The sequence below is a fragment of the Hippopotamus amphibius genome, chromosome 11, assembly GCF_030028045.1.
Source record: "Hippopotamus amphibius kiboko isolate mHipAmp2 chromosome 11, mHipAmp2.hap2, whole genome shotgun sequence".
In the NCBI taxonomy this organism is placed as follows: Eukaryota; Metazoa; Chordata; class Mammalia; order Artiodactyla; family Hippopotamidae; genus Hippopotamus; species Hippopotamus amphibius.
This window is the reverse complement of record NC_080196.1, coordinates 71,923,971-71,950,542: the sequence shown is the minus strand read 5'-3', so window position 1 is coordinate 71,950,542 and position 26,572 is coordinate 71,923,971. Positions and strand designations below refer to the sequence as shown.

Genomic DNA, 26,572 nt, shown 5'->3' with positions numbered 1-26,572 from the left:
AATAAAAAACACCTTGTGAGGGAGAAAAAACCTAGTAACTTTACGCCAATTAAGTGATGTATACTTAAATAAATCTAACTAGTCTTTGAAATGACATAAATCAAACATGCCTTAACTATAATTAATGTTTTAAATAGACAAAATAAGGTGACATCTCAAATCAGTTGGTTTATTCAATAAATGATGTTGAGACAACTTGTTATCCATATAGGAAAGAATTTAATGCTCTAAATCATATCAGGTAAAATAAATTTTTGAAAAATTAAAATGAGTATGGGGAATATTTTTAGGGAGGTTGTTAAGAAGATATGATATTGAATATGTAAAGTCTTAAAACTAATACAGTGAAAGGTAGTACAACTAAAGTTAAAAAATAAGAGACTGAAGAGATATGCAATATACAGATACAGAGAATTAACATCTACATTTAGAGAGAACCATATATAATGTTATATATTTGTATATAAATTGCATATATCATTGCTTATATAATTCCCTGTCTCTCTTACATCCCAAAAGAAAAACGGACAAAGAACATTAAAAGGCATTTCACAGCAAAAAACAATAAAGTGTCTTTAAGTATTTGAAACGATGCTCAAGCTTACAAATAAATCAAATGTAATTCAAATTAAATTCTGAGGTAGCATTTTCTTAAAGCATACCAGAATTGCAAAAATTAACAAGGCTAATAATCTGGTGCTAGTAAGGATAGGTCTTTTAGGAAGATACAAACGTACACAGCCTTACACCTAACATTAGAAATTTACTGTACAGAACTAACCCAACAATCATACAAAAACAAAACCAAAAAATCTTGCCAGTTTATGAAAGCTTTGTTTTTACAGTTGTTAAAAAAAAAATTGAAACAATACAGAAATAAGGAGCATCCAAGATATTTTTAACCTAAAAAAAAGTTGCAAAACAGTGTGCCTAGTATAATTCCACTTTTGTTTAAAAAGACAAAAGAATAATATGTTGGCTTACCTGTGTAAAACCAAGCTGGAAGAAATGTATCAAACCTTTTTAATAAGTGTTACCTTTTAAGAGATGAAATTATAGAAAATGTTCACTTACTATATACTTTTGCTAATATCTTAATTACTTAACATAAATGACTTTTTAAAATGAAAGAAAAGGCAGCAATTTAGTGCTACAAATTCTGAGATGGTTTCTCATTCACTGTTAACACTGAAAATTACAAAATTTCAGAAGCAGGAAGAGTCCCCTGGTACTAAGGTGTTACTTTAAAAAGTACTTATCTTTTAAAGATACTTACTGAAACAATTAAAGGACACAGTGTTTGCTGCAATTTGTGGGTGAGTGTACAGACAACACAAGATTGGCCATGAGTTGCTAAGTGCATAAGTTAGGTTTCGGGTACATGGGGATCATTATACCATTCTCTCCACCTTGCTGTATGTTTGAAAATTCTTTTAAAAAATTAAAAACAAAACAAAAAACAATTCACTCACCACAACTCTACAGAATAATACTAACATATTCTCAAACAACTAAACTAGCAGTTAAATATTTTAAAATGTTGATCAATAATCACCCTGGCTCTTTTCTTACTTCTGGAATATTTTGCTTCTGGAATTTCACGGGATGGTATATTTCTTCATAATAATACATTTTGCTAAAATAAAACTTCCAGCTTTAGAATATAGTCTATATGGCAATGTCAAACTTGGTAGAAAGCTACTGGTAAAGTTATTCTTCTTACTAGGTATCAAAGGAGTAAGGTAATTTTTGTCACCACCAATTAAAAACTTGTAGGAAATAGGACTGTTATAAAACAATTAAACCTTGCAAATGCACTAGTCTCCAGGAAGAAAGTCCTGGAGGAAATTCTGCTTATTAAAATTGTAATTTTAGTTTCCATTAAAAGGAGAATAAGACAACAGAAGATGGGTTGGCAAGACAAATTATTTCTTAATGTCAGTTGCGCTTATTTCAAATGAGATAACATATCTACACCAGGTTGGGTTCAGTACAATTTTGCCTCCTCAACTCATTTATCTAATTCAGTCATCTTGATTATAGCCTCATGGACTTCATTTTCAGAGAAGGAATTCTGTAACAAACAGCCCACACAACATGCTGATTACTGAACAGTTAATTCTAATTAACTTGGGCATGACAAGAGAATTTTGATAAAGTCCTAGAATACAAATACGGTCTGCTTATACTAGACTAACTTATATAAAAAACCCACAGCATAGTCTCCAGACAAAACAAGAGAGTCAAAGAGATCTAATTTAAAAAAACAAATGAGAAAATTAAAATCACAAATAATTTATTCTTCCGTTAGAGTTGATACAGTTTTAAATAGCAACAAAGTACACAGTGGTGGAAAATTGGCACAGAACCTAAAAGCATTTCAATCACAATAAGGCCTTCCATGCTTTATCTGTTCAAACTCCATGTCCATTTTCTACCGACCAGGTTGAAAAAAAACCCTATTCTGACCTTAAAACACACACATTCTTTCATACACACACACAGAGACACATTAAAATGTTGAGGACAGTACATTTTGCTTATTCAAATTTGTGGCACCCCTTCTGTTTTGTTTCCAGTTAGAAGTGGGGAAAAAACAATTCAATTATAAAGAAGATACCTTATTCCCTGGGCATAGGCGACTGTGATGAAAATAGCAACTTACCTTTGGGCTAGATGTTTTCAGATTATGCTTAAATAATTGTGGTTATAAACTTCTCAATGCATGATTTCCTGCCCAATGCAATACACTGGAAATTAGCTAGAACAATCAGGCACAGGACAGTCTCAAATGTGATTAAATATGTCATGCTAATATACAAAGTGATCTGAAATGCAACCTCTATGTTTTTAATACAGATCAGAATAAACCCCATCAATAAGCATTTTCCGAAATATCTGTGTCATATTAACCAACATAAATAGGGGAAAAACTTAAGTGTTCCTTCCTTTATAAATGGCATTACTTCCAGTCAAGAAACTTGAAATAAAGGTTTGTAAAGTCTCCTGAACTATTCTTATTGTATAAACCAATTATCCTTCTAATGTTAAAAAATAAAATTACTGAATCAATGTTGACTCTTCTTTGACATCATTTATAAAATGTTTTGATATTACTTACTAAGTTCCCTGATTACTCAAACACGGTAAAATTAACACTTTCATTCAGTTATTGCTATTTTAGGAGAGGATTTCCATTTCATTTACATGAAACTGTTACCAAGATTCTTCAGATCCAACATGAAGTAATTCTTATTGCCTCACATTTTAAAACTGTATTATAAATGATCTTTTATAAAAAGGTTTTAATCCACAAAACTGGAAAGCTTTTTAAAAATGTCTTTTTACTTAAAACTGTATCACAGTGCCCTTGATTATCTCACAGGTAAAAGGGATCTGAATTTCCTCTGAAGAATATAACAGTGGACCTATGGTGTGCTTTGGTCTTCTCCCTCACCTTCAGCCTCACAGAACACCATTCTGAGACCAACACAATCAGGCATCCACCATGCTCCAATCCCCACTAACAGAGGATTTCTGATTCTGTCCAGTGCGTAGTGTACCGCCTTGCATATTCACCACATGAAATAAACATAATATACAAAATATTGCTGCTGTAAAAAGTGTACATTTCCCTCTTCCCCTTACAAAAGAATCTGTGGAAAAGTATTAAATTCCCTTAACCTTCATAAACATACAAAGCTGTTCACACCTTTCAGTCTGTAACAGTCCATTTGAAACACAGTTCCGAAATCATTGCAAATTGGTTATGTCATTGTATTTTCTGTCCAATGTTGCCATCTAGAGTAGACATGTGAAACGAAGAGTATTTTTGAGCTACTAAAGCCTTTTATAACTAAGCCACAAAGGCTGCTTCCTGATGAAACAGCCACTTATCCACAAGGTTTTTCCAAAAACTAGATGGAATGGAAGGGTCTCTTCACAAGGAGGTGTCCACAGTGCTGAGGCGACAATATGGCTGCTAATAGATTACTGGCTATTGGAATGTAAGTACTCTTCACTGCTGGTAATTTCCATACTGTCCCTAAAAGATAAGTTAAAAAATATAATTAGATCATAGTTTGACCATAATAGTTTGGCACAAAAAATTACAAATCAATCTTAACATGTCATATTACAGAAGCAACTACAATTATAACAAACAAAAATTGTTATGTACTTAGGTACATAGTATCTCTGTAACTTCTTCTGATATTATATTCAACTGCAAATGGACCTCAAAGTCTTTGAGCCTAGAACAGCACCTATCACAGTAAGAATTTATATGTATTTGGTGAATTTTGTTGAACTGAATTAATCAAGAGTGAGTGAGAAGTTCCAGTTCTAAACTCTGGCATGGTGTATATTAGTGTATAAATTATATGCGAATACAAGTTTATGACTATTTAGATCATTACAGTGACTTATGAATGAACACCGAGGGTATTTGGGATAAGTAGCAAGGATGAAAAGACATCTGGGAGATAAAGGAAAAAGAACCTTCTAGCCACACTATAGAATTTGGGCCTCTCCCTGAGGCCAATGAGGTATCAGCAGAGGTATTCAGACAGGCAACTGGTACATAAAATCAAAGAAAGATTGTTTTGATTTTGTTGCTCTTGATAAGGTAGACTTGAAAGGTCTGTAGGCAGACAGGAAAGGAAAGATCAAGTACAGATATAAAAGAGGTAATGAATGAAGTGGCAAAATTCTACAAGGGAGGTAAACAATGTCCAGTACACAACTGTTAAGGCTAGCTTTTGGAGACGTGAAGGAACATCTTTTCCTCCAGAAGAGAAGAAAGGTAGAAGAAAAGAGAGATATACTAGAAAAAATTTATTTTAACAAAAATGTCTTAAATGTGTTTAGAAAAGATCCTCATAAAAGCACTTATTTTCTATACACAGTACTCACTGGAAGCACATAATCAGCTAATTGTTTCCTTTGGCTAAATATTCCCCTCCAAGTCACATTATTTTATATCAAGAAAGTATTCTAGAGTTGAATCCTTCCGTACCATAAGAAATAGTACCCTAAAAATTTACACTTCCACAGAAGTAGTTATACTTGAAAATCTGTTGACTACCACTATATCTAATGGAATAATACACTATAAATAGAATTAGGTATTTAAAAAATACTGACGTATTTTACATAATTATATTCAGAACAATTTGGAGTCAATGTTAATCTTGAAATATCTGTAGGTAAGATCTGCTTTAAAATATTCAGTAAAGTAGGGTAGGGGTGCAAAACAACATGGGTAAAATGCTGATTATCGTTCAAGTTGGTTGATGGGTACAAAGGGATTCATGATGCTCCTCTTTGCTGCTTTTGCTTAAAACTTCCTATAATACAAAATTTAAAATAAGAAATGCTTAGTGTACAGCAACTTACTATTCAAATTTTAGATTACCTAAATACTGAGTTTAAGTCTCAACTCTATTGTTAACTTTATATTTGAGTCTAAGAAAGGATGAGACTCAGTTTCTTCACCTATAAGGTGGGACTGTAAAATCTTCATCCCTGGATCTCAATTTTTTTCCTGTTTAAGGTTAGAATAGTTCCTACCTCAATTGTTTGTTAGGACACTTAAATAAGAGAGAACATGAGAAAAGGCTTTTAGAAATTATAAACAAGCAAGTCTAAATGCTGGAAGCAAATGCTCCCTTAATGATAGTGTGTAATGAGATATTAATGATGAAAGCAAGTTGCACATATTACGAATGATGTGAAAGCAGAAGAGAGGTTAAGAACTGGTGTGCTATGTAAATAGAAGCTATATGTATCTACTATAGTGTGAATTATTTGATGATAGGAGCTAGGTCTTATCCATCCTTATGCTCCAGTTATCACAGAGTGCCTGACACATAAGACTTCTTCAATAATGTATGCCAAATAGTATATTCAAGCAATTACAAACATTTATTGAGCAAATATTATATGCTCATCACCATAATCAATTTGAGAAACAGGGAAGGTAAAACTTACAAATAAAGTGTAATTATAGAACAAGTTTTACAATAGTTCAGAAAGGAAAATGTTAACACAGCTAAAATAATTTGAAAAATATTTCAGAGACTGTGAGAACCTTAAGAAAATAATAAGCTTTGAATAGCAGAGAAAAGAAAAAGAGGCAATTCAAATAGAAGAAAGAGCTAAAGCAAAAGTATGGAGAAAAATAGGTAAGAAATGCTTAGGGAACGGAAGAGTAAAAAAGAGTATACAATAGTAAGCAGTAGAAACTATTACCTATCTGGTAATACAGAAGTTGAAGTAATGGATATAAGTTTGGCTAATATCAACAATAGCTAACTCAATGTATCTCAGTAACTAAGACCATACCACGTGTCAAACACTGTAATAAGTGCTTTGTGTCCATCTATTACCTATGTAGTAAATATTACCTCCATTTTATAGATGAAGAAATTGAAGAACTGAGAATTTAAGCAACTTGACCCACACTTGATCACTTTGCTAGGACAAAATCAAATCACAAGCAAGCCTAAAAAAATACTGTATATCTGTAACCATCAGCAAATTCCAGTGTTAAAAGTATGAGTTTTAGAGCCAGAAATCAATTTCTAGATTTAACTCTCCCACTTAACAATTTCCTGTCCTTGAGGCAAATTATCTGCCTTCCCTTTCTTGATTTTCTCATCTTACAAGTGAGGATAATTATAATCCCTGTTTCAAAAAGTTTTTTAAGAAGAAAAGCATGAAAATGCTCTGCAAACTGCTGGTGTGACTGGCAGAAGTGTGGTACAGTGAAAGGTCCAAGTCACTGGGTCTCTAGTCACTCAGGACTTGCCATCCGGCTGGACACTTCTTACTTCTTTCATCTCGGGTAATCACTCCAACTCTCTAAGCCTCAGCTTCTCTCTCTCTGCTTCTTCGTTTTTTGTTTTTGTTTTTTTTTTGTAAATTACAAAAATTCCTCTGACTAGAGTGGGAAAGGAGGTAAGAAAACCGCGTGGGAGGATCCTTCATCCCCTGATGAAGTTGGGAGATGTTCATTGTCTAAACAGAGATAAGGCAGTCATCAGAGATGTGGATGGATTCAAGAATGTTGAAGGAAGTCAGGCTAACAAGATTTTGTCATATTAGAGCGCGGGAGAGGGAGAAAGACTTACTAAGCATCAAATGTGGCACCTGGCATTCTAGCTTGATGACAATGCCTCTCTCGCTAAGATAGAACACAGAAAGGAGGAATTTGTGAATACAAAAACTATGAATTTGTTTTGGTTATGTGAAATTGATATGATATTTCTAAGTGTAGATGACTACCAGGCACCTGACTTTTAGAGAAAGTCACACTAGAAACAGAGATTTGAGAGTCAACAGCATGTTAAACTGAAACCATGTGAGTAAATGAGATTTTCTAGGGAGTGTATGGAGTGAAGAGTCCCTAGACTGAGCAATACCAACCATCTTTAAATTTCTTTCTTTCATTAATCTAATCATATCAAAGTCTTAAAATTATTGGCACAATACTTTTTAGGGGTTTCTTTCTCTATTCTTACAATCACCATTCAAATTTAGGAAGTGAAGGCCTTACATATTCACTCACCAATACTTACTGACTACTCAATGCGTTTTACTAAATGATGGAGACTCAACAGTGATAAAACAGACACAGCAATGTCTTTAAAGAACTGACATTCTAGGGGAGGAGAGTACTGCAATAAACAGTAACTACATAATCTGTCACATGGAGATAAATGTTATGCTGAAAAATGAAAGCATCTAACATTATATTTAAATGAAAATTTCTTGCTAAGATCAGGAACAAAGCAGGGATGTCCCCTCTCACCACTCTTTTTCTACACTGTACTAAAATTCCTAGTTTATGCAATAAGAAAAAAAATAAAGGTAAACATATTGGAAAAGAAGAAATAAAACTGTCTTTGTTCACAGATGACATGATTGTCTAGGTAGAAAATCCCAAAGAATTAACCAAAAACTCCTGAAACTAATAAGCAAGGTTGCAGGATACAAGGTTGCACAGAAAAGTCCCCTATACACCAGCAATGAATAAGTGGAATTTGAAATTAAAAACAATACCATCTACATGAGTACCCCCCAAAATTAAATACTTAGGTACAAATTTAACAAAAAATATATAGAACTATAAGAGAAAAACTAAAAAACTAATGAAAGAAATCAAAGAATTAAATAAATGTAGAGATGTTCCATGTTCATGGATAGGAATATCAATATTGTCGAGATGTCAGTTCTTCCCAACTTGATATAAAGATTCAACACAATCCCAATCAAAATCCCAGCAATATCCAATATTTTTGGATATTGAAAAAATAATTCTAAAATTTATATGGAGAGGTAGAAGACCCAGAATAACCATACAATATTGGAGGAAAAGAACAAAGTCAGAGGAATGACAATATTTAACTTCAAGACGTACTATAAAGCTTCAGCAATCAAGACAATGTGGTATTGGTGAAAGAAGAGAAAAACAGATCAATAGAACTGAACAGAGAGCCCAGAAATAGACCCACAGAAACACAGTCAACAGATCTTTAGCAAAGGAGGAAAGGTAATACAATAGTGCAAAGATAGTCTTGTTCAGCAAATGGTGCTAGAACAACTGGACATCCAGAGACAAAAAAATGAATCTAGACACAAATCTTAACAATTAAGATTTTCTTAATTCAGAAAATTAACTCACATAAGACTCTGACCTAAATGTAAAATATAAAACTATAAAACTTCTAGAACATAAAAGAAAATGTAGATGACCTTGAGTTTATAGAGTGACTTTATATATACAACACCAAAGGCGAGATCCAGGAAAGAAATAACTGATAAACTGGACTTCACTAAAATTAAAATTCTCTACCCAGAGAAAGACATCAAAAAAATGAGAAGACAAGCCAAGAAAACAAGGCAGTTTTTGCAAAAGACTGTTATCTAAACTATACAAAGAACTCTTACAACTCAATAAGAAAATGAAGAACTCTATTAAAAAATGGGCCAAAGACCTGAACAGACACCTCACCAAAGATATAAAGATGGCAAATGAGCATATGAAAAGATGTCTACGTCATATGTCACTCAGAAAATGCAAAATGAAACAACGAGATACCCCACACATCTACTAGAATGGCCAAAATTCTAAACACTGATAACATCAAATGCTGATGAGGATGTGGACTGACAGGAACTCTCATACATTGCTGGTGAGAATGCAATACGGTACAGCCACTATGAAAGAAAGTTTCACAGTTTCTAACAAAACTAAACATACTATTACCACATAATCCAACAATTATGCTCGCTCCTTGGCATTTATCCAAATGAGTTGAAATTTTATGCTCACACAAAAACCTGCACATGGAAGTTTATAGCAGCTTAATTCATAACCGCCAAAATTTGGGAGCAACTAAGATGTCTTTCAATAAATGAACGGTATAGCCAGACAATGGGCTACTATTCAGTGCCAAAAAGAAACACGTTATCAAGTCATGAGAAGACTTTAAATGCATATAATTAAGTAAAAAGTCAATCTGAAAAGGCTACATACTACATGATTCCAAGCGTATGACATTCTGGAAAAGGCAAACTATGTAGATCAGTGGTTGCCAGGAGTTAGGAAGGAGAGAAGAATGAATAAGGTGAGCAGAGAAGATTTTAAGGAAATGAAACCATTTTTTATGATATTATAATGGTGGACACATGTCATTATATATTTGTCAAAATGCCCAGAATGTACCACACCAAGAGTGAACCATAATGTAAGTTATGGACCTGGGGTGGTAGGTTTATTGATTATAACAGATGTACCACTAGGGTGTGGGACACTGATGATGGAGTAGGCTATGCATGTGTGGGGTAGGGAGTAAATGGAAACTCTCTGTAATTTCTTATCAATTTTGCTGTGAACCTAAAAATGCTGGGGAAAAAAGTCTATTTTAAAAAAATTAAGTGTTTCCAGTCAAGAGAGATTTACACTCCAGCCTGGAAAAAAAACAAAGCTACAAAAAATGTATGAAATACTTGCACTCAAGACACAGGACAGAAGGTAACAAAGAACAGCAATCTGTGAGAAATGGGAAGCAAATGAGGTGAGCACTCCGATTATCACATCTTACTGCACTGAGAGTTTCCACACTGCAGTGTATGGAGGGGAAGTGAGGCTGGGTCTGAGTTAAGGAGATAAAGCTTAGAGTCTGAAGAGGAAAAAGGAGCTAGAGTTCACAGGACATATACCATATATCATAGGAATGAAATGCACAGAGAGAACTGTGGAGATCTGCAGAGGAAACCTCTTGACCATTCAGCATAGTACTGATATGCAAATACATGCGAGGAAAATAACCAAGTCTGAGAAAAGAACACCCAAAAGGATTAGAGGAGACAATTCCTGCACTCACAGAGGAACAGAAATAGTGTTTATTCCCACCAGCCAGAGTGAAAAACCTCACAATTCAAGGTCAGTGGGCTGAGTACCCAAAAGGGTCTTATCTTACTAGTGGGGATATTTGGTCCAGGACTAACCACTGTCTGGTCCTGCCTAACAAATCTTAAAAGCAACCCCCAAAAGATCAAGCTGTTTTTAAATTACTAAACTGCATCCCCAAACAAAGCTTAGGAATGTTTGTAGGAATGCAAGTATATCCATCACTCAAAGTAAAAGTAATATTCGCAATTTCTGGCATCTAATCAAAAATAATTGCACATGTAAAGGATGAGGAAAATATGACCCAAAGTAAGGAAGGAAAAAGACCAATAGATCAAAATTGGCCCAGATGTTAGAATTACCAGAAAAGGATATTAAAGCAGTTAACATACTTGTATTCAACATGTTCAAAACTTTAGGGAGAGACATGGAAGATATAAAAAAGACCCATATCAAACTACTACAGATGAGAAATACGTCTGCAATGAAACACATCTGCGAGTGGATTAAAAGCTGATAAGACAATTAACAAGAAAAGACTAGTGAACTTCAAAACATAGCTACAGAAACTACCCAAAATGAAACACAAAGAAAAAAAGAATTAAAACATTAAATAAACAAACAGGATCATTGAATTATGGCACAACTCTAAATAGTCAAATATATGTGTAACTGGAGTCTGGAGAAGAGAGAAAGGAGTATAGGTGTAGAGATAGGAAAAATATTTGGGCAGAATTTCTCCGAATCTGATGAAAGCCATAAAGTCACAAATTCAAGAAGCTATACAAACCCCAAGCAGAAGAAAACAGTCAAATAATCTGATAAAGGGAAAAATCTTAAAAACAGTCATTAAAAAAAAAGATATACTAATTACCAGAGACAAAAGATAAGAATAACAGCAGATACTTTCTTGGAAATAACATAAGCAAGGAAGACAATGGAGCCACATGTGTAAAGTGATGAAAGGAAAAAACAATCAACCTAGAATTTTATACCAAGAAAAAAAAATTTTTTTTTCCAAAATGAAAGAGAAATAAAGACCTTTTCAGATGTACAAAAGCTGATGGAATTTATCACCAGAAGACCTGCATTACAAGAAATGTTAAAAGGAAGTCCTCCTGAGAAAGGAAAATGATACCAGATGGAAATATGGATCTATCATAGGAATGAAAAGCACTAGAAACAGTAAGTACATTAGTAAATATGTGACTCGTTTCTTATTAAGTATCTTCAAAGGAAAACTGATATTTTAAACAAAATTAATTCCATACACTATGTGGTTTGTAACATATGTCCAAGTTGAAATTATAACAATAACACAAAAATTGAGAAGAAATGAAAGTAAACTATTATACTTTATATAAAGTGGTATAATATCCACTTAAAGGTACATGATACAACATGGATGGACCCTGAAAACTAAGTGAAAGCAGCCAATCATGAATACCACATATTGCATGACTTCACTTATCCTAAACGTTCAGAACAGGAAAATCCATACAGACAGAAAGTAAACCACCTATTTCCTAGGGCTGGGTGTTTGGAGGGAAATAAACATACTTAAAAAACAGCAACAACAACAACAAAACCCCCACAACATTGAATGGTACATCTTAAAATGATGAATTGAATGGTATATGAATTATATCTTAACCAAAACGATTTTTTGAAAACAAAAAAAATTCAAAATAAGAGAAAATGAGGAAAAAGGACAAAGAACAGAAGAGACAAATGGGAAAAAATATCAAGTTGATAGACTAACCATTATCCACAATCACATTAAATATAATGTTCAAACCCCTCCATTGAAAGATAGACACAGTTTAAAAAAAAAAAGTCCTAAGTATACACTGCCCTCATGAAACACAATTTAAACATTAAGAGCACAAATGTGTTAAAAATAAAAAGATTAAAAATATATATCATCTAGTACTAATCCAAAGAAAACTATATTATCAGTACTATTGGACAAACAGATTTCAGAGCAAAGAATATTGCCAGGGATAAAGAAAGTTGTTACCTAATGATACAGGAAAACATTAATCAAGACATAAAAATCCTAAAAACATGCACCTTAAAAATGTAGCATTCTGGGACTTCCTAGGTGGTGTAGTGGGTAAGAATCCACCTGCCAATGCAGGGGACACGGGTTCGATCCCTGCCCTGGGAAGATACCACATGCCACGGAGCAACTGAGCCCATGCACCATGGCTATTGAGCCTGCACTCTGGAATCCATGAGTCACAGCTGCTGGGCCCATGTGCCACAACTACTGAAGCCCACGCACCTAGAGCCCATGCTCTGCAATGGGAGAGGCCACTGCAATGAGAAGCCCATACACCACAATGAAGAGTGGCCCTCGCTCACTGCAACTAGAGAAGGCCCGTGTGCAGCAACGAAGACCCAACACAGCCAATAAAATAAATAAATAAATAAATAAATAAATAAATAAATAAATAAATAAATAAATTTATATATAAAAAAATGCAGCATTAAAATATATGAAGCAAAAATGAATAGAACTGTAAGGAAATACAGACAAACACACAGTTATAGCCGGAGATTTAATATTTAATATCCCTTTCTCAATAACTAATAGAATAGAAAATCGTTAAGTCACAGGAGACTTGAACACCACTATCAAGCAGCTTGAGCTAATTGACATTTACAGAACATCCTCATAGACCATATTCTGAGCCATAAAGTTAAGTCTTGATAAATGTAGAACAATTTAAGTCATACCAAGTATGTTCTATCATGATGATGAAATTAAACTAGAAACAGTAACTGAAAAATATCTGGAAAGTCCCCAAATATTTGAAAACTAAATTATACACTTCTAAATAACTCTTGGGTCAAGGATGAAATCAAAAGTGAAATCAGAAAATATTTTGAATTGACCAAAAATAAAGACACATCAGAAGAGGGAGAAACATATACAAAGGTTCTGAGGGCGAAACATGCTTGATGTGTGTGAGGAGCAGCAAACAGGCCAGTGTGACTGAAGCAGAGTGAATGAGGGCAGCTATAAATACAGAGGTGAGGTGGTGGGGTAGGTGGTGGAGACACGAGTCATGCAGGGCCTTCTAGGCCATGATACTCCTCTAAGTGAGAGTGAAAGTCAGCACACAGTTAAGACGAGAAAGGTGGCCTAATCCAATTGGTGTTTTTAAAAGATCACTTGGGTCCTGTGAGGAGCCAGGAGGAAAGCAGGAAGACCAGGAGGGAGGACAGTGTGACAGTCCAGATGAGTGAGGCTGGTGACCATGACTTGGGTGAGAGCAGGAAGTTGAGAAAAATGGCTAGATACCACATGTAGTTTGAAGGAAGAGGTGATGAGATTTGCTGGTTGACAAGATGTTTGATTTGCAAAACGAATGGAGTCAAGGATGACTCCAGGTTTTCCGCCTAAGGAAGTGGAAGAATTGAGCTGCTGTTCACTGAGATGGAAAGACTGAGCAAGGGGCAGCAGCCCTGAACAAGGCTCTCTCTCAATGCCCCTCATCCTGCACACTGCCACAGTGTTACCTGCCGAAAAACCACTATAATTAGATTTCTACTGGGTTTCAGACTTAGTTTTCCATTGCTTTAAATCATATTGAAGAGGTGAACTACTTTCCCTAAAATGAAAAGACCAATAGGTGTTTGGACTGGGGGATACATGAGATAGATGTGAGGAGGCTACCAACACTGGAGTAGCTAAGATGGTCCCCTCCCTCATCGCTTTTTCTAGTGAGGAAGATGAGGCCAGCAACTACCCCCACATCATGGGTCTTTTCCTACAGTCCAATCCCAAAATTCCTGAGAGCTTTAAGGTGTGGAATAATTATAATGATGATAAAAGAATATATTATATATCATATATCATGTATACCAAGTGCCAGCCACCACTAGATACTTTATATACATCACTTAAAACACTTTAAAGCCTCCACACCATTATCAGGATAAAGCCCAAGTTCCCCAATATGGCTTATAAGAGCCCTCCTAATTTGGCCCCAATTCATCTGTCCCCTCTTGCCTCTTCTTCCCCATGCTTCTGCTTTACTGAGCCACACACCTTAACACTAGTCCTTTGTGAGTACACTTATTTCTGACTAGAATACCCTTCTCTTCTCTACGACCAGCTGGCTAATAATACCTACTCATCCTTGGGCTCTTGCTCTTATATAATACTTCCCAAGGAATACATGTCTGGGTTAGGAGCTCCCTTTCACAAAAATCTTGTCTTTCCTCAACCAAGGACTTCTCACACTATATTGTATCATCTGCTTACTTGTCTGTATTCCACCTAGACTCAAGTTCACAAGGGCAAGTCCATGTCAATCTTATTTCCCAATGTAGTCCCATCTTAGGTACTCGGCATACAAATGTTGCTCGAGAAACACTTGCTTAATGAATGATGTTAAGTTTAGGAGATTTAGAAATATGTTGATTTAGAGAGCAAATGATGGAGTTGAGGAAAATGGCAAGATACCCAAAGAAAGATGTTCTGTACACAGTTGGGAAAATGGAACTGAAGTTGGATTGAGAAGGGTGGGCTAAGGATACTGAAAATGTTAGCCAGAGTGAATAGACAGACTGAGAAAAAAACACTAAGCCAAGGACTGATAAAAGAAATTGATTAGGTAAAAGAAATATGAGAAACAAGTAAAAAATAAAGAAGGAATCACTGGAAATGTAAGAGGAACAAAAGAGTACAGTAATACAGAAGCTAAAGAAGACCACTTAAGAATGAAAATAGTAACATGTGCCAAATGCTAAAGTGAAGTCAAGGAAGAGCCATAATGACCAGGTCTGTTTTGCTCACCTAGTACATAATACAGTGCCCAGTACACACAGAAAATTAATAAATATTTGTTGAATTAGGGAGTAAATGACCACTTTTCAACAGTTAACGTGTAGATTAGAAGGATCCTAAATATTATCTGCTCAGGGATCTTGTCCTTAAATACTCACTAGGCAACATTTATTTTACTTTTAAAATTTAGATAAAACTTCTGCCTAATCCTTTGATTTAGTTCTGGTGTATTTTTTTTTAATATTACTTATCTGTCCATATCCTTCTATTTTAAGTCTCTTATCTCTCTTATTTTCTCCACTTAACTAGAAAGTGTCCATGCAGGAGCTGTCTAATCAGCACTGCATACAGTTGTTCCTCAAACCAGACCATCTCCACTGGTCCTGGAACCCTAACATTAAAAAGTAACCTAATTTTAGGTACCTTAAGTGATGAACAGATCAGATACTACTTATTAGAAAGTTATTAGACAAACCTGAAATCAATCCAAAAAAAACTGCCAACATAATAAATCATTTTAACAATAATTTAGAGTATGTATGAGAAGATTCATAAAACAAGGATTGTGGCACAAATTATTAAGTCTGAGAAATTTACTGATGAAAAGAAGGTAATACTAGGTTCAAGAGAATACAGTCACCTTAGGAGGAGATACACTTACACACATTTGAAGGTAGTAGAAGGAAAGATAACGGGAGAAAGAAAGACGATTAATATCTGAGATAATGGATATGTTTGTGTATGGAAGGAGGCAGCAGAGACAGGTGGTGAGTGTGAACTTAGAGAGAAGGGACAGCATGGATGTGAAGGAAGTGGGGTGAACATGCTGAAGTGAAGATGAGAGCTAATAAGAGCACTGACTTAGATGGACTCCACATTTCAATGGGTCAAAGCAGTCTTGAACAATAACCATGAGGGAAATCAGAGAAATTAGGGGCTTTAGGACACAGAATAATGTGTGGGATGGCTAAGGGAAGCATGCCTGGGGGGTAAAGACCAGAGAGAGACTATGAACGAATGAACATGTCAGTGCCTAGAGACACGCCATGTATCATGCATTACAATAACTATGACTAACTGTGACAGCATTCTGTGAAAAGACTCAAGAGTAAAGAAATACTTTTTCTGTTAACTCATGTATGGTAAAACAAGAGGAGGGAAAAATGAGTCTTCAACTGAAAAACATTTAACCTAATCAAGAGTCAGCAAATAATGGGTCAGTCAAGTAGCTGGCCAAGTAACTTACCTGGTCATATCCGTAAGGCCTCTGCTGTGGTGGCTGTGGTGGTCCAGGCTGTGTTGGTCTATAACCCCCATACTGCTGACCTTGTCCCTGTGGGTAGTTAGGATACTGAGGACCTGGACCACCCTGTGAAGGACCTGCAAAATAATTACGACAAACAAAAGCGTGGAAGAAAATACAGTAAGTCCCTGGAATTCTAGAAAGGGTTTAGAATTAGGTGTTACGATATTCTCAATTTTAAACTAAAAAGAATAGTTTGATATCCTGATTTTTCTCAAATGCTTTTTGAAATAAATTCCAGAAGTTATAATAAGTAAAAATACTGTAAGGATACTAAACCAGGTACCAAGATACTTTGATTCAGTATAACCATTGTGCTATGTGTTAGCCGTTAAAATTTTATGTCAAAACGAGTAAAAGAGAATCAGGAGTTGTAAAGTAGGTTAACTCCACGATGTTGAGGAAAGTCATCAATACTCCTACTAGAAAGTTAACCAGTATAAGCAAGGGGTAAAAGAAAAAGCAAGAAGCAGATTCAAATTAAAATACTGAGGTAATCTCTGAAGAAAGTTTGGAAATCAGTGATAGTTACAGCTGTATAACTCTAAGATTTATACTTGCAATCACAAAAAGAATCACAAAGAACAATTTTACATGTAAATTCTAGATTTACATTTGTAATCACCAAAAGAATACTTTATGCTCTGCACTGACAAACTAGTTATCACGATATTTTCAAACAGAAACTAAAGAAGACTTGAAAAGCCACAGGTTGTATGTGGAAAAAACACGATTCAAAAGTTACACTCTGTGTACCCATCACCTTTAATACGTAACCCATATAAATGAATGATTTCAACTTTCAGAGATAAGAAGTGTTTGCCAAAAAATATGTCTATTTCATAAACTCTATTACTGTCTGTTGTAAGGAATGCTTTATAAAGCATAAGCTGAAAAACTTTGATGCTTAAGTGTTTTCTATCACAGCTATTCAAAACCTGTCATTAAAAAAACAGTGATTGTGGAGGAAGATGTCAAAGAGAACAGTAAATTCTCAAGCTTAAATAAATTCTATCGGTCTACTATTTTGTTTAATTATTATATGTCCCATTACTAAAACTCAATTTTCCATTAGAAGCAAGTTTGACAACTGAAACCTATAGATAATAAGCAAAATGGGAACGTCTCCTTTAGGGTGCCCAATGTCTGACAAAAACAGTATTTAACTACTTCAACCAAAATTACTCAATTTCTTTTACTCTCTTTCCACTGAAAATAATATTTCTCTTAAAGCAATAAACTTACCTGACTGATCCACATAATATTTGTTTTCATGCAAACACAATAAAACCAGAACACCCTATTTATTAAATGTACAAATAGTCAATACTCATGAAATGGAAGTGCCACTTGAGAGGAGAAAGAAAGTCCCTTTGTAAAGACAAGAAATACATGAAATATTTCTAAAGTCATATCTGGAATTATGGAACCAGAACTGATCATTTTGGGGAAAATGCCTGACTCCCAATACCTGAATTTCAGTGCTTATGTCGAAGATACAAGAGAATTTCAGCCTAATCCTGGTTCTTAGATTTGCTATCACAGGTGGAGAGAGGTGCCCATAATAATAGCAGAGTTTAAACTAATAGCAGAATAAAAATAATAAGACATTACCGATGTAAAAAGAGACCATGTTAGCAAGAAATGATGTCAGATTAAGCAGCTACTTCTCCTACTGCAGGAACCTTATTTTCTTATACCTAAAGTAGTGATAGAAGCCTGAAATTTAAGCCTGAGACATCAGGTCTGTATCATTCCTCACCCCCTATCTAACACTCAGATAGCCAACTAGTAGTCATTACAGTGAGTATACAATAAGAAAAGATGGCTATACTTCCCCCAAACTGTAAGATACATACCTGCAATAAATATACCCTTATGAATGTATCTACTGCTATCTTAATAGAGAATGACGAAAACATTTTCTTTATCCATTCCAAACAGATCTCATTTGTAAACTAAAAGATCAATGTTATTTTTCACGGTAACAGTCATTAGTTTCAGAAACAAATTTGCCAAGCAGGTTATGTAGATGTTGTTAATAATCACCCAACCTGTCAGTTTTCCGAGCACATACAAAGCCATCGGCTGGTTGTGAATGCCCAACAGGTTTAAGAATTCATTAAGGATTTCGTTTTAAATGACTACATACCTTACCTTTGGTCAATGAACCATCTCTAGTTTATGTTTCTTTTTAAACAGATTACTAGTTTAAGAACAACATTTTAAATAAACACTCTAGTAACAGGCTAAGCTAAAATTGTGAATTTTCAAAAATAATTCTTAGAAAAATAAACATTAAGTATCCACTTCCAACTATAAAAGAGTAATCATCACATGTTTTGGCGACAAAAATAAACAGCAGTAAGCCATTACCGTAGCCCTGCTGCTGTCCTGGATAGCCCTGCTGCCCTGGGTACTGCTGCTGCTGGGGTGGGTATCCCTGCTGGGGAGGTGGTCCTTGGTAAGCATCTTGCTGTTGGCCATACTGTGAATTTCCTACAGGATAATTGGAGAAGAGGAAAAAAAAATGAGACGTTTGCTTAGTTAACTTTTTTCCTCTAAGATGCATAGCCAACAACACAAGAACAAAATGAAATGCCATATTGATTTTTAAAAGTTAACAAAACAAAGAAAAAACTCAAACCAAACAGAAGGATTTCGGCCAAACAAACTGCAGTTAAAGCCAATTTTGCAAGGTTGAACTGCAGCATTTTCAGCGTCTCTGCCATACGAGCATTACATTTACTGGAACATCACAGTCATAAGATCATGACTATGCTAAATAAAATAAAAAAGACAAAATTAAAGACAGCTACAAGAGCACACACTAGCTACACAAGATCAGCAAGCTGTTTCCTAAAGGCACTAAACTTATATGTAAAATCATACATATGTAGACACACACAAGAAAAAAAAATTGGATCAATGGATTTATGTTCAAATAGGAAATTTCCACTGAGGAAAAAATTATTTAAAAATGTTTTAGTCTTTTTATTGTTGTTAGAAATGACAAGTCATGGTTATACATTTTAAATATTTGTAAGGAAATTATTTTGACTGTTCTAGGCTCCCTGTAACTTTCAAGACAGCCAGCAACTAGTATTCTACAAGAGCTTTGCGTGGGTAGAAGTTGTCTTATGCAAGAATTTTCGTTCCTGTAGGAGGGGATATATATGTGTATGTGTGTGAAGGTATATAGATACCTCCTTCGTAGTAATGTTGTGAGGAATCCTCATAAGGCCTATCGTAGCCTTGTTCAGGATACGACGGTTGCTGATAACCGTAATCATTATGACCTACATCAATTCGACAAGAGACAGGAAGAAACGTTAATGGCCACTGAGTGAAAACCCTAAATATATTTAAACTTTCAGATAAAATTGAAAAAAAAGAAAAAGAAATGGAAATACATAAAAAATAATTTCAACTGCATTAGCCAAATATTTACCAAATGTGATTGTTTTCATATTGAGATAACGTGCAAATTTTTTTTAAAGCAAAAAACAATGTTAGAAACATTACACTTATTCTTAACTCTGATAATCCTCATCAAGGAGGGAAAAAAAAAACTTTATCTTCTATTTTTAAAAAAAAAGAGAGAATGAAAGCATTTAGGCCTTTCACATGTAAATAACTTGAATTAAATTAGAATGAACAAAGGAAGTGATTATCATATTTTGTCAAACACCTGTTCTGTTGGTCGCCAATTCCACAGCATATGCTAAAGCAATGCAAAATATAAAAGAGTTCCACAAGTTTTTTTTACCCTAAAAGAAACTGAAACAAATTTTTCAATTTTCTATTAACTTGCTTAAAGTATATGTATCTCAAAGTATTTTCAGATGCAAAAATATACTGCTTAATGCTGCCATTCTAGAAGCCTTTAGAAAATATTTCTAGAGTATCATAAACATATACCTTCACAAAATTAATAGTGTGTTAAGTGCTAGAGTACACCTTTAATTTTAAGGCACCTTTAATTTTAAGGCACCTGCAAGATGACTAAACTTTAATGAAATCAATACTCTAGTCCTTTTAACTAAGTTGCCCAAAGAAATTGCAGGAAATAACCTTTTAGTTAGCTAAAATCTGAACTAAATTTTAGAAGTATACCTAATTAAGGAAGAAGGAATATAGTTATGAATAAATATAATACTCCATACTCATTACTCTAAAATTCCAATGTTCCCAGACCACCTCATAAATATCTATATTACTGATTGGCAAACTATGGTCTGCAGTCTAAATACAGCCAGTGGCCTGTTTTTGTAAAGAAAGTTTCACTGGAAACTTTCATATATATTCATATTTTCTATAGCTGTTTTCATGCTACCACAAGAGTTCAGTAGTTGAGACCACGACCATATGATCTGCAAAGACTAAAACAATTACCTCCTGGCCCTTTACCGAATAAAGTTTGCCAACCCCTAATCTACATATTTATTGGCATAAATTTCTAAACAATAATAAGAAAATATCTAAAGCTGTTTAAGAAAATTAATTGTTATAAATGGAATACTCTGTGTAAACATCAAACAAATATATTAATACACATCTATGCAAAAATGATACCATTTAAATTTTAAAATTCCATTATGTAATAAAATGAATTATTTATAGCAACCTTAAAGTTCTGCTATTTACAAAAATAACATCTCTATTTTGAATAGAAAGTTCATATTTATAAAATAGATTTCACATTTCAGGAAATACTCAGGATCAAAATAACAGTGTTTAATTCAACTCAATTACTTAAAATGTATTTTAAAAATTAAACAAAACCATCATTTCTTTTCAGCAGACTTCCTAATGTATATTTAACAACCTAGATTTCATTTCTTTAAAATATCTAGTCTATAAATGTAAAGTTTTTCATTAAAAAAAAATACAATGTCTACATGTGAAAGGAAAAAGAAAAAAAAACAAAACCCCAAATTCTAAATAACTCAGGGCAAGCAAAACAGATTAAAAAAAAAATATGTTGTTTTCTAACCAGAATTATCCATACATATCACTACCACTAACAAACATATTTTGTATGCAAAATTCTACAGGTGAGCGTTTGCTCTGCCTGTAAAAGCAGAATCTTTGCAGGAAAAAAACCAACATCCTTATACCACTTATGCTTTATACACTGATAAAAAGTAGTGGACAAAATTATTTTTTAAATACACCAAATTACATCTTTGTTCTAGCTTACATTAGCTTCTAGTCAAATGGTCCCAACACTTTAGCTTGAAGTTCCTAGGTTGCCCAAGTTTTCTGTTAAGTAGTTTACCTTAAATATATCAAGGGAGTTTAATATAAACGAAGATTTTGGCAAGTCCTTCCAAACAAGACAGCTCATTTTGTAATGCGAATAACCACCTCTATTTGATCAATTTTATGTATTTGGATTATTTTTTCTTCAACACTGTATCATAAAGTTTTCAAACATACAGGAAAACAAGGAACTGTATGCTGAAAGCCTGCTTGTATGCTTGGATTACTACTAAGCACAGTACATCTTTTACTGACCACTTTTTCACAAGCCACCTTCCCACTAAAAAATAAAAATACCATTAAACTAAAGTTAAAATCTGGTTTCCAAATGCTTCTATCCTACTAACTCTGTAAACAGCTATATTATGGATATAATTCAGCCTCTAAAATCTTTCTCAAATGCAAAGGCTAATGTATATAAACATAGTTCTTTGAGACATATGCAACATTAACATGATGAAACTTGGAAGAATACTCAAAAATATATTCTCTTTGTATTTATACAATGCATGAGAGTAAACCAATGGGTGAACTTTATGGTATATGAATTACCTCAATAAAGCTGTTATTTAAAAAAGTAAATTAGTAACACTTGCTTTGGTTCAAATGAACAATTTCAAATATAAAAGGATCCTCTTTTACATAAGAAAGGATTCCAATGACAGATCACAATTCCTGATGGTACTAATATGGAATAACCAAACAAAATATACTTTAAAATAGATTATAAACTAATGCTATCATTGATGCTTTAGATTACTGAAGTGTTTCTAAATTTGGAAGAAACATATTGTTAGTTTCTTCATTCTGATTAGAATGTTTTGAGTAGCTACCTACATTAATACTGGGCAGGGATAGAAAATGGGAAAGTTAACATTAGGAGAGATTACCATCAGGGTAATATTGCTGGTTCATGCCTTCTGGAGGACCTTGTCCACCATGACTGTATTGGTCCCCATAATAGTCTTCCTGGCCTGAGTACTGCTGTGGTGGGCCTGAAAAACCACAACCAGTCAAGATGTAAATAATTTGTTCTCTATGTCATTCAAAGGCTTTCCATCTAATCTGATGTTATGAGAGATTATTTCTCAGCTGTTGATTCCCCTCCCATGCTTTGGCATTTCAGATACTTTTGACTATTTGTATACACACACATACACAAACACACAGCAATACCACACACCACATTTCACAAAAATTAATGTTAAGACCATACATGCAATATCAAACAATACCAACTAAAAAAGACAAACACTAACTTCTTAAAAAGAGATTCAAACTGGAAGAAAATTAATTTCCTTTTATTTTGATATTAGAGTAGTTTGAAATAAATTACGGTTTGTTTCTGACCATATATTTCGTAACTTCTCAAAAGTAAGACAGTATTTTCTGCTCTAAATTAGTAAGGTTTTGACATAAAATTTTATGACATAAACTTTTCCCAGAAAAGAATAAAAGAAAGCTTTTATTATAAAAGGAAGTTCATATCCACTTTTTGTGACCCTTTGTGCCTACTATACCCACTACCTTTTAAGAAAAATAATAAACTATGAATTTAAAAAAATCAAGAAACAAAAGGCTCTGATTTTGCCTATATGAAAAGTTAGTTAAAATTTAAAGCCTTTCGACTACTGTTAAAAATTTTCCAAATGGGATCGTACCCTGTTGCGGTGGTCTATAGGGAGGAATCTGTCTCTGACTCATCATATGGTTGCCTTGGTTAACCTGACCCATCATTCCCATAGGCGGCTGCTGGCCTTGGTAGTGCTGCCCGCCTCCCTGCGGCAGATTGTATTGTTGAGAAGGGGGCTGCTGGTGCATCATTGGGCCTGAAAACAGACAAAACATTACACACATGATTTTTCTGCATATAATGTTAACATTTTAAGAGAAATACAAAAATCTTTTATTATTATATAATCCCCAAACTATATAATTTATTGCAAAATAAACTGACTTCAAGTAATAAAAACAAATCTTTGAATTATTGTTCACATGCATAAAATAATCTGCAAACAAGGGGAAACAAGTAATCCATGGCAGCTGATGTGAATTCCACTGGAGGAATATTGTAGCAATTTCTAAAAAAAGAAAAAACAGAGTGGATACAACATATGAACATCCTGAATGTATATATTTTTTATTATGTACTATATAATATTTATCTATACAATCTTTCTAGAGAAGATAGAATCCTTATGCTACATAAGAAAATATGCCAAAACAAAGTAAACCACAAAATCACACAGCAAATCAGTAGTCAAGCCAATGGAAGGAAATCTAATTTCTGGGTGTCCATTTTTTTTTTTCCTTTTCAACGCCCACTCATTATATAATGATAGACAGGGAAAACTACACACACATTTATAAATATACTACTTATATTGGTGGAATTTCATAAACAATTTTAAAACAAAAATTTAAGGGTCTTCTTTCCTTTTTCCAACTTTAAGATTTATAAACTATAAAGATCTTCCTGAAATTAGAAGGCTGTACAATGCTTCTTAATAAGCTCTAACAATGCACATATACACAATCAAAAACACCTAGGCAGAGAACTACAATAAGCTATAGACTTAGAAATCAGAACTACACGGTTTCCAAAGTGAGCCATATGGAGGTAGCCAAACTACCACTGCTATAGTATCACACTGGCAACAGTAAAAATATATCACATGATATAATCAACAGTGGCCATAAAGTTCTGTGTTGCCATCTAACAAAGTAAGCACCTCAGAGGTTCACTGGGCTAAGCTATGGTGTGGGGAGCTCATCATTCTACCATTATAACCATTACTGTCTGAGAAGTATGAGTCATCCCCCAGTTTACCTCTTAAATAGCTACATACTCCCCCCTTTACTGACTTGAGGAAAACTTAAGAACTAAGTACAAAAGGTAAACAACTAGAAAGGTTTTACATGCAAAATTGCCCAGATGAGCCAAAAAGTTCATTGTTTATTTATATAAAAATTCAAAACAAAACACGCCCACCTCAGTTATTGACCTACAATAGCAGCAATGATATAAGCGGAAACAACTCACACTTTTCCAGTTTGAAGAACTGTATCTAACGAAGTACTTTATCAGAGCTAACTCTTTTCTATTTGCCTTCTTCTGATCTTCTACTTCTTTTCAAATTCCTTTTTCCTTCTAATTTTGCCATAAAATTAACCTTTCAAAGGTTACTCTGGGGCTTTTTTTTCAACAAGGAAATAAACTCTTAATAGTAGGGATAAGGTGGTTCGGGAAAGTGGAGGGGAAGAGAACTTGACACAGAATGCAGTTAACACTACCAGACATGCTTTCATGTTTATTTCATGTAACCAACTAACAACTACCAAAGGTGAGGATCCGAATTGTCAAATTTTTAGCCAAAGAATCCAAAGATCAAGATTATATAAGCTGGACTTCCTAGGTGGCACACTGGTGGAGAATCCGCCTGCCAATGCAGGGGACAAGGGTTCGAGCCCTGCCTGGGGAAGATTCCACATGCCACGGAGCAACTAGGCCCGTGCGCCACAACTATTGAGCCTGTGTTCTGGAGCCTGTGAGCCACAACTACTGAGCCCATGTGCCGCAACTATTGAAGCCCATGCGCCTAGGACCCATGCCCCACAACAAGAGAAGCCACTACAATGAGGAGCCTGCGCACCACAATGAAGAGTAGCCCCCGCTTGCAGCAACTAGAGAAAGCCCGTGTGCAGCAACGAAGACCCAACACAGCCAATAAATAAATAAAATAAATAAATTTATTAAAAAAAGATTATATAAGCTAAGAGATATCGACTGGGAATCAGACAAACTCAAGTTTGATTTCAAAAGCACATTTATTCCACTGTTCTCCACTGCCTCTACTCAAGCTATATCAAATTTAGTAGTTCGGAAGCAAATTATGCAATAAAAAAGTTCCAAAACACTAACTACTTTAATTGAGGTTACAATTTTTAAAATGTATTTTGTATATAATAAAATACTGAATACTAGCATTCATAATATAACAGGCAGCAGGATTGGCCATTTATAGAATTCATTTTCAGTAAATGAAAGTTTTGCCTTGTCTTTCTTCTGATTAAAGACCTCTTGTCTTAACAGAAGATAACTATAAAATTAAAACATATAATAGGTACTGGAAGCAAAATTAAAAGTAAAGGAGAGGGGCTTCCTAGGTGGCGCAGTGGTTAAGAATCCACCTGCCAATACAGAGGACATGGGTTCGATCCCTGCTCCAGGAAGATCCCACATGCCACAGAGCAACTAAGCCCGTGTGCCCCCCCCAAAAATAAATAAATAAATAAATAAAAATAAAAAGTAAAGGAGAAAGAAAGCAAAAAAATATAGTAGCTGGGGGAAAATCCAAAAGGATAAAATAACAACAAAATTCCAAGCTTTGCAGTAAAGGAGAAAAGTAATTCTAGCTTAAGCCCTAGATAGAAAAGACCATGCCACTTGTGCTTTATCTTTTGGGACTGTCAGCAGTTCCAATCCCAAAGAGCTCAATTACCACCCTTCTTTTATTCTCTGTCGCTTCTCTCCCTCTAAGGATCCTTGACATCATTCAGGATCAAGCCTAAAACGGCAGAGAAAGGAGGAGGACGGCGCTGCTAAAACATGGTACTTTTCATCTTTTTCCTTGAAGCCCTATCCATTAAAAAAAATTATGACTTCAATTCTGATTGTTTAGGAAGCATATTATTTTTCTTATGATAATGAAATATGCTACACTGGCAAGTAAATGTGTGTTATCCCTTGAGATACTAATGGAAATAAAAGAGCTAAATCTCAAAA

The 26,572-nt window shown here is 34.4% G+C and overlaps 1 protein-coding gene across 9 annotated transcripts in view; it reads right to left on the bottom strand.

The window, feature by feature from the left end:
* Positions 1–2,279: 2,279 nt before the first annotated feature.
* Positions 2,280–26,572, bottom strand: part of SS18 (SS18 subunit of BAF chromatin remodeling complex) — a 79,587-nt gene continuing 55,294 nt past the window's right edge. For 7 of the 9 annotated variants that reach the window (XM_057698409.1, XM_057698416.1, XM_057698408.1 and 4 more), the window contains 6 exons: positions 23,448–23,615; positions 22,677–22,781; positions 19,728–19,820; positions 18,898–19,020; positions 16,465–16,598; positions 2,280–4,045 (listed from right to left, as the gene is read on the bottom strand). In XM_057698409.1, coding sequence (XP_057554392.1) covers positions 4,019–4,045; positions 16,465–16,598; positions 18,898–19,020; positions 19,728–19,820; positions 22,677–22,781; positions 23,448–23,615 — 650 coding nt within the window. In that variant the 3' untranslated portion in view covers positions 2,280–4,018. The remainder of the gene's footprint in view (positions 4,046–16,464; positions 16,599–18,897; positions 19,021–19,727; positions 19,821–22,676; positions 22,782–23,447; positions 23,616–26,572) is intronic. The other 2 variants (XM_057698417.1, XM_057698415.1) reach the window with 2 other exon arrangements.